The sequence below is a fragment of the Ctenocephalides felis genome, unplaced genomic scaffold, assembly GCF_003426905.1.
Source record: "Ctenocephalides felis isolate EL2017-DRISC unplaced genomic scaffold, ASM342690v1 CF-g0.4_SCAFFOLD_03571, whole genome shotgun sequence".
NCBI lineage: Eukaryota > Metazoa > Arthropoda > Insecta > Siphonaptera > Pulicidae > Ctenocephalides > Ctenocephalides felis.
The window spans coordinates 57,706,602-57,716,574 of NW_020539725.1; the positions used below are offsets into that span (position 1 = coordinate 57,706,602).

Genomic DNA, 9,973 nt, shown 5'->3' on the forward strand with positions numbered 1-9,973 from the left:
ATAACTTACCCTACGGGAAGTTAAATATGTAAAAATTAATTTACATAAAAATTTATAAATAGCATATACAAAAACTACGAACATAAGCAATTATAGTTCATACATCAATAAAAATTTGATTTGTAGTTCATAAGAAATCGAATAGAATTCAAATAGTTCCCATTGCACACATTGTTTCTAAATTTTTTGAATTTATCTAACATTTGAAACTTATTTGACTATTTCTAACACATTTCTTTTAAATCGTAAATAATTATAAAAAACTTTCCGAACCGAAAATTAAATTAAAAAAAAAAAACGCTCGAAAACGTAAAGATTTTTATTTGTGGTAACGAGGGAGTTTATAATACTGCCTGTGTCCTGGCCTCTCGTACTATGTAAAGATCTGTTTACTAGAGTTTCTATTTGGCATATGTCACTGTAAATACAGTGAAAAAGCTGAGAATTAAATTAAAGAGTTCTTCCTCACTGGTAACCATATTAAAAATTAAACTATTTTACAATACATAATACGCATGCAAAATTGTCTTTAACACATAACTTTTTTTTAAAATTCACATAACCTATAAAATAGTGACAGTTACATAATAAAATAATTATTACAAATAAGGGACAGAATGGGAGGTCATGGTCATGGACATGGGCACGGAGACCCCTACGTTGTACCAGATTATAGGATTTACAAAGTTGAAGATGCCCCTGAATTAGTTCAAGTCCAAAAGGCTCTTGCAAGTAAAGGACTTAAAGACCCATGGCTGAGGTAAACAATATATTACTTAGTACCCATTTCAGTTTTATATTTTGTTCATTTTTTGTTAAATAGAAATGAAGTATGGCGATTTAATACAAAAGAATTTGGAACAAGAAGGAGCCGAACGATGGGCTTTTTATTCCGAGGATTCAAATGGGGACTGGCTGCTACAGTAGTAACAGTCGCATTAGAGAAGGCATGGGAAAAAATGAATCCTAAAGATGATCATCATGGTCATGGACATCATTAATAATTAATTTGATATAATTAGATGATTGTAGATATTATTATACTAATAAAAGAGGAAGATAAGTCACAGGTTCTGTTTATTTTAATATTTTGATGCAATGTGTTTGAATGTAATATAAAAATTAAATCACTAATATTTAATAATCTAAAAAAAATTTACATACAGAAAAAATCAAATCAAGTTGATGTTCTTGGTTTTAACTCATCAAAACAAGGTCTTAAAAATATATAATTCTTCTTAGTAGGATTGTAAAATTCGTGACCCTGCAATAAAAATTTTATCATATAACTTAGGAATATAATCAATGCATTCTAATTAAATAAGTATTACCTTAGACCAATCATAGCTCACAGAATAAGCAAAAATTTGTCCATTGTGGTTAAAAGCACATTTTGTGATAGGTTGCTCCATAGCTTCAGATGGTTTTAGTTTAGTTCTTGCGTCTTTATCCCAAAAACTGAATGAGCCATCTGAACCAACTGTCGCTAAGGTTCCATGAATGGGATGGAATGCTATATCATTCACAGCATATATATCCTAATAACGAAAAAAATATTATTGAGTGTTAATTTTATAATGTTTTCAAACTCTGCGTGAATAAGTAGAGCATTGTTGGAATCTTTTGATAATTATAAAATTTACATATAATCTGTATTCTGTAAAGTTGATATAATAATAAATGTAATATATCATTGTTCTTGAAAATATGTGCAGTTTAAAATATTTAACAATCTAATTTAATAGTTTAAAATAATATAAAAAGAGATTTTGCTTTATGTGAATTCTATGAAAGTACAGTTTGGTGTTAAATACCTGAAATCCATTAGGTGTTCCATTGGATCGGTGGCATTTAAATGTAAAATTGTCTTTTGGATTTACGGATTGACATATTGAATGGCTACACGACCTTCCACACTGCCCAGTGCATAACCTAGTAAGATTCAAAAGAACATTTAATGAATGCAAAAATTTAAAATGGAAATGCTTTTCAAATTTTTTTTAAGAATATCTAGAATCTTAATAAACAGAAAAAGATAGGCATAAAAATCATATTGATATTTTTTTATATGTTAAGTCTTTGATTGAAACATTCATTTTCAAACATTTGTACTAATGAACACTTGATAGAATCCGCACAGCATATTGATGTCTATCACAAACCAAATTTTATCTATTTATTAGCCACAGAATTTAGTTACTACCAAAATTCAAAAGTTATTTTGATGATAAATGTCCATGAATATATTCTTATTACCTGTTGGTACTTTCTTTTTATCTCTAAAAATAGCAACAGTCCGATGTTGGTATTTCAAAGGACTATCAAGCCTTTTATATTCAGTTGGTGTATTTTCTAAAGTATATACAATTAGACCCCGGCTGGCAGTCCCAACAACTGCCATTGGGTAATCTACATCAGCACAGTAACAACGCTCAGGCAAATTGATTGACATCATAGGATTAGGTGAGCGGGTGTCCCAAAACTATTGTATGAATAAATTATTACAAAAATAATGTAATTTGTGTAACTATGAAAACAGTTTTATTCTGTACCTTAAGGGTTTTATCCCAAGAACCAGTCATTAGACAAGTGTAAGTGGTGCCTTTTATCCAATGACAGGTTTTAACCGGAGCATCGTGAGCTGCAACTTGAATCATTTGGTTTGAACCTAAATCCCAACATTTGACTTGTTTGTCGCAAGAAGCAAAAAAACCTTTGTCCCATCCTATAATTGGTATTATATGATTAATATAAGAGTTTTTTTAAAAGTTTGCTATTGTTATTTATATTATGTATAAATTTTTTTGTGACATAATGCAAATTAATACACAAAATCTGAATAAACCCAATTCTGAGTTGTTGATTACAAAATTAAATACGTACATCGCTCCAACAAACATCCAGCACAGGACCTCCCACTGTTTGCATCGATTTTGGATTTGTTTTCCAGTTTGTTCTACTTCCCAGCATCTTACCTAAAATATGTAACTTTATTGCAGTGAATCAAATAGATGTGTTATCAAATAATTTTATACGATTTATAATATCCGTACTAACATTTATAATAAAAAATTACATATTGCCCATGTTCATATTTTAAATTCAAATACTACAAATAAAAATGAATTAATACTAAATTATGATGTTTTCTTTGCTTTTGTTAGTTTGATTGTTGTTTGATAACTAATCTAATTATTATTCAATTGACCATTTATATTACTGTTTTATTCTATTTTAGGTAGTTATCGAAATAGAAATCTAATCGTTATAAAAATTACTATGTACAGAACCCAGCCACAATAGGTTATGATGTATTATTTATCATGCAATTATGAATTTACATATTTAATATTATAATTATATATTACATTGCAATCCCAACTTCCAGCGATCAAGAAATTTTGTGGAAGTGTTCCTGGACTAAACGCTAAAGCTGACACTGAATCATCAGGTGGAGAAGTTACTTCAAAATCTTTCATAGGATTTGCAGACGACGGAGTCGGTGTAGCCCCAAAATTAGATCCAAACATTTTGCACTTTTATTTATTTAATTAACAATTGTTTTTTAAAAATAACCTTAAATATTATGCATTGTGTTTTATCGTTAATCCAAATATTTATGAAATGCGTTGACATTACAATTGATTAAGTGGAATGGTAATAGATGGCTCTGGGTGGACTTTTCAGAAAAATTAATTCTTGATGGCGGAAGTAACCCTTGGAAATATAATAATAATGCGGAAGTAACGAAAAATTGGTTTGAAAATTGTTTATGTTTAAGATATTGACTAGTCACATAATACCAAACAGAAAAGCTTATTCCATTAGTTTTGTTGCTAAACTTCTATCCAAACCTAAAAAGAATCAATTGTTTTGTGGCGATATCAAGCAGGCTGGTTTTGATTTGTAAAAAACAATCGGACATGTCATGTATATTTTTGAGATCGAAATATTTTTACAGTTAATAAATTTATATTTTTTTATTATGTTGGGAGTTTCTAATTAAAATATAATGTCATAATCATTACGACTCCCACATTGATGACTCACGACGATGGAGATGAAGATAAAGGAGTTTTATTTTTCGAAGATTTAAGAAAAATTGATTTTGACGCAGCACCATAATCACTGGTCTTCAGTGACGACCTATAAGGTATGTCCAGTCCAATCCATCATAGTTAACGCACTTACTATCTGGATCAGACTTCCGAGGTTACTCATTTGGTATACCCAGACCTCAGTGTTTATTGCTGACAGAAAAAATAATTTGGAGCCTGAACTTTTCATTGGAATTCAACCTCTCTTTCTCTGTTAACTCAACAAATCGTCTTATAATGCTACCTCCCATTATCGGTGACAACGACGAATCAAAACAAATTTGACATAATTTATTGGATTCCACAATTCTGGACTCTTATGTCAAAGAAACCAATGATCCTGATTTGGATAAAGAGCCAACTTCTTTCTCTGATCGGAACTCATCAGATACGAATGCAACGCTTGCAGAAATGGAAACTGTACCCATAAATTATGCATTCTAAACATTAAGTTATTCTGATATAACTAATACCCATTAGATCGAGAACATTATGCAGAATATGGAGTTGATGGCAGGTCAAATCACCACATACGGTGGATCTGCTGACGAAACATGGAAATTTGTAATTGACCAGTATTACAACACTGGTCTGCTATAATCTGCTTTCCCACCACATTTTTATAACGTGTTTCCCTGTTTTTTTTTTTTTTTTTTTAACTGTGAGATCAACACTGGGCAGGGAGTGTGTGGCGATATCAAGCAGGCTGGTTTTGATTTGTAAAAAACAATCGGACATGTCATGTATATTTTTGATATCGAAATATTTTTTATAATTAATAAATTTATATTTTTTTTATTGTTGGGAGTTTCTAACTTAATATATTGTCATAATCATTACTACTCCCACAGTTTCAAATATTTGTCTATTATCATTTGGGAAAAATCTTTGATATATTAAGATTATTACATTTTTGTTATTGATTAAATCTTTGATTATTAAAGTGTGGAGGTCAACAATGAAAAATTTGTATTTTCTAGCATTTTATGAATTTACTTCTAACATATTTAAAAGAAAATAACAATTCAAAATAACACATAGACAGGTTACAAATACCAAAAACGGTCAATAACATTTAAAACAAAATAAAACAGAATATATATGTACATGTATATATTTTAACTGCTGCTTAAAATCACATAGGTTTAATAAATATAAACATATAATCTATATAAATATAAATAAATGTGTCAAATCTGGATCACTGTTTCTATATTATCAACACTTAGCTTATATTCCATAAACTTCAACATTTTATGATTCTATTCTTAATTTTTTTTTTTTAGAAAAGATAACACTATCTTGCTTATGTAAAATTACTTATTGACATCAGTCAATCACGTCAGGTTTCTTGTAAAATACAATCACACAAATATTTCAAGAACAAAAACATTAAAAGTTTGTCATTAGATAAAAATACAACGATAAAATGTAAATCAACCTATTTGTTTCACTTAACTCTCTTATACAATTAACATTAATATTACACTGCTTTATTCATTAACTCTGGGCCCATCTATAGGCATTGTATGGAGCACTTCATCAAGTAGCTGTAAAGCTCTATGTAAGTGTATTTCTATCCAACAAGGGGTATTTTTTATTGATTGCCTGGGATAATCGGGTCCCCAACCTTTTACAAAACTCAGACGTAAAATGCAAAGTCTACGAAGATCATCCACACCAATACCTGCAGCGGCACTTAAACCTTAATTAAAGTAGAAAATTGTTACATAATTCAGAAAATATTATACTTATACATAAAAAAATTGCTTACTAATAGGAGCTATGGCACTAGTACTAGATGGCACAGTAATTCTTCCTGCAACAGCAGCAGCTTGAGCAGCTGCTGCAGCCTGAGCTGTTCGAGCTTGAATTTGCATTTGACTATGGCACTGATGAAGATCAAACACCTAGATAAAAAAAAAGTCAAAAACGTCCAAACAACTATATAATATAGAGTAGATAAAACATGATAATCTCAAGCATTCTCATTCAATAACTTTGATTTTTTATGAGAATGTAAGTTAAACACAATTATTTTTCAATAAGGTTTAAAAATGAAGTAAAAGTTTTGATATCACACTATTTACATATTGTTTTAACCTTTATATATGCACTGGAATAAATTTTATGAACGGCGTCACCAGGAGCTCTTCCAGCTTCTCTATCAAGATAATAGCTTTGTACAAATACTGAATGATCACTGTTGCATAATAACCATACATCGCCTTCACCTTTTAAATCTAGCTGAACACCTTTACCAATATGTAACCTGAAATCAAAAAAATGATTATGATAAGTCTATTGGAAATAAAAATAAATTCATGCCGCCAACTGCAAATAAAACATTATTTTTTGCATAACATAATCAAAAGTTATTTACCTAGCTCTTTCACTCTGCTCTGTTCTGTGCACATTACTCAATGCTCCAAGACAAAATCGATTACCACCAGAAGGATCTACATATCCATCTACTATAACATTGGGTCTTGAGGATGGCACCTTAAATGTTTCTCCAACTTGAGTGTCCAATTCGAAGTAAGCTACTGAGCACCAATACTCAGGAGCAGGTTGTGATGATAATAATCCAGGAGAAACACTGTTAATTTCACCACCAGGATAATTATTTGCAGCATTATGTCCCCCTAAATTAGAAAAATTTCATCTTTAGTTCTGGACAACTTAAACCATTAACATAGACTAAGAAACATTATTTATTCAATCAGAAAAAAAATTCAGAAAATTGTTCTTTAAATTACAACTTACAATAGGGTCCAGTAGCTGTATGATGTGATGGTGTATAAGTAACAGTGCTAGAACCTGTCCAGGTTGCATGTGGCCCTGCATAATTCTGTCGTGCACCTTGTGTCTGATTAACCACCATGCCTGCTGCACCTGGTTGGCCAGATTGATTTCCAGTGTTATTTCCAAAACCGTTTGCAATTTGTTGAGGTGATACTGCAGAAGCACATTCAGCAGATGTAGAACCTAATACATAATGATTATGTGTTTGAAAAAAAAGAATTGAAGTTTATTTACATTTTTAGTTTATATTTACCCAAATTAGTTATTTGTGTTTCAGAATTTATCTGTTCATTAGGTGGACCAAAAAACTGTTGTTGACCAGAATTACCAGGTACATTACTGCTTGGCACAACAGCAGGATGTCTAACAACTGATTGAGGAACATTTGCTGGCATTCCATGTGGTATAGATGCTAAGAGGCGGAGAAGCATATTTTTTACAAAATAATAATGTTATGTCAATAGAAAAATTAAATCATCTTTTGGTTTTGTTCACCTTTTGCTTTGAAATATTTTACTAAATAAAAACTTTGTTATTTCTATTTGCAACAATTGTGTAACAAGTAAATAAATATTAATTAAATTATTCAAATAATAGAAGATCGTCACTAAATAATAAAAGCATTAGTGAATAATTTTGTAGCAAATCATAAAATACTTGCAATAGAAATGAACTTTTTAAACTAAAAAATAAACATTTATTTCTGAATTCTTGAGAGTAACAAATATTGCAATAGTAAAATCTGTAAAATTATACAAAATAAATTCAAGTGCTCTGAAATTTAAATCAAACTAAAATAAAATAATATCTTACGATGAGGTAATCTATTAGGCATCCAGTTTGGTCTACCATCAGTTGGTTCTAGTTTTGGTATTGATGGAGGCATTGGACCAACAAAGATGGGTTCACCTAATAATTGAGTAATAGCTAAAGTAATGCAATGTGATATGAATATTTATTATTATAAAACAAATAGATAAAATATTGAAGAAACATAGATCATACATTGAATTTTCAGAGAAAGAATTTTTTAACTAAAATTTTCACATAACATTGATAATAATGAAACAAAAGCATTTTTAAGAGAAAGAATAAATAAACTATTCAACTATTAATATATCTAATTTATGAAATTTACAAGTGAATACTATATATATCCAAATTTGATTCTGAAGAAGTAAATTAGACTTGCTAAATGTTATGCACAAAGTTCTTTTCAGGAGGCATTACAGGGATAAGTATAACAAGTAAAAAAATAAAAACAAATTAATAGTATAAAATGATAAATTAAATATTAATGGATATTCTAAAATGTTTCATATCACCTGTATGCTTCCATAACTATAAAAATTATTAAAATTCCCTTTCTCACCTTGTGTATCCTGTTGGGGCCCAACATTGCCAGGATGTACAGCAGTTGTTGTTACTTCTGGCCCTACAGGATTATGAGGATAATGCGGAATTGTTGGAACAAAATCAGGATCCATTTGTGAAGATGGATTACCTGCAGTGTATTCATCTTTGGGAAGCCGTGCACAATTAGAAGTATGTATTGTCAAGGAAGACAAATCTGAAATATATATTTTTATACCAGTCAGATCATTTTTATAGTTATAGTTAATATAATTGATAAAGATTCATACCAATCCCTGGAGAGACCACACGTTCATAATGGTAAGGATTAACACAAACTGAGTCACATTTTAAATCAAAGCAAATTGGCAATATTTTACATGCTTTAGTTCATTTTTATGAAGATCTGGCCACCTCCATATTCTGGCATAAATAACATGAGGAAATCCCTTTCTTCCAGCCACTTGCAATCTTCCATCTAAGGTTCTCTGAATTGTCACATTTGCTAGGATGTGCACCATTTGTAGTAATTGCGGTGATAAAGAATCTAATTCATCTCGTTTTTCCTTTAACTTTTTTACAAGGGATTCTATAGCTCGCTTTGCAAAATCTCATTTTCACCTCCTTGTCGATGACACATCAAAGAATGAACAATACTTAGACAAGCATCTGCTGATGTAGGTGCACTTGTTGGCATAGTCGCCATTTCGACCACTGTAATTAATAAATATAATAAAAATATGAGCTAATCTACATATCTATGGTCATTTCCTTGATTTCACCCATCTTAATGGACATTCTTAGTAAGAAAGAATTTCAAATTATAGCAAACAAAAGACCCTCTCTCATTAGTTTGTGAAAATATCAAATTTGTACACTTGCTCATTAATTAATATATCATTTGGTGATCATTTAACATCTGCTTGTGCAAAATTATAAATATTATTTTCCAATTTGATGTTTAATCATGCATATATGAAATTCTTACATATTTAATAACATTGTACAACAAACAATAATTTTCAGATGAATACACTCTTTAAATGTGATATTAAAATACTTATTATAAACTGTTAATGTTTTAAACTGATTCAAGCAATATTAGAATTAATCATTCTCTATCTCTGTCTTTCCTTCTTTCATAAAATGTCAATCAATACAAAATTACACAAGTTAGAGTGATAATACTAAAAATGTTGATACTTTAAGATTATCTCACCTTCTTGAGTACCCACACAAGGTGAATATAAGTGCCCTGTTAACAACCAACCATTCTAAATCCATAAGTAAATCCGAGTTTTCCACTCGATGTACGTAAAGTACATAATAAGCAAGAAATTCATATCAACACAATAATATTTGTTTGAATAATCAACATGAATTTTCTATCACGCTTGATGTAATTCAAATTGACTTGGGTCCACTATTTTGACGATGGAGAATTTACATATATATTTATATAAATATAATGACTTATGAGAAAGCATCAGGCGCGCTCAAACTTAATTTATAATCCATTCACTCTGAATTAACCGATATCTTCAACATTTCTTATCAAAAAAGTTTGCAAAGACTAATGTACCAAGAATGATAAAACAAATGAAGTAAAGAAGTATAAATAAAATTTCTATGCAATGTTTTTATCTATGGAAATGCTTCACTCCACAACAATGTTCAACTTAGTAGTGCTGCCATCGATGACTTTAATATTGCCACAT

General features: G+C 29.9%; 2 protein-coding genes and 1 pseudogene across 2 annotated transcripts; 1 reads left to right on the plus strand and 2 right to left on the minus strand.

Annotated features, from left to right (window-relative positions):
• Window positions 1–387: 387 nt before the first annotated feature.
• LOC113385374 (NADH dehydrogenase [ubiquinone] 1 beta subcomplex subunit 3-like) lies at window positions 388–1,058 on the plus strand. The gene is made up of 3 exons (XM_026623220.1): window positions 388–471; window positions 611–760; window positions 824–1,058. The coding sequence occupies exons 2-3, from the start codon at window positions 618–620 to the stop codon at window positions 999–1,001; spliced, it is 321 nt and encodes a 106-aa protein (XP_026479005.1). The 5' UTR covers window positions 388–471; window positions 611–617; the 3' UTR covers window positions 1,002–1,058.
• A 108-nt stretch (window positions 1,059–1,166) lies between these two features.
• Window positions 1,167–3,590, minus strand: LOC113384866 (mRNA export factor-like). Its single transcript, XM_026622633.1, is given in 10 exon segments — window positions 1,167–1,264; window positions 1,332–1,538; window positions 1,815–1,879; window positions 1,882–1,932; window positions 2,257–2,482; window positions 2,553–2,707; window positions 2,710–2,725; window positions 2,884–2,945; window positions 2,948–2,975; window positions 3,369–3,590. Coding segments are annotated over 10 exon segments (1,059 nt in total). The 5' UTR covers window positions 3,531–3,590; the 3' UTR covers window positions 1,167–1,177.
• A 1,837-nt stretch (window positions 3,591–5,427) lies between these two features.
• Window positions 5,428–9,492, minus strand: LOC113384453 (annotated as a pseudogene).
• Window positions 9,493–9,973: the final 481 nt, after the last annotated feature.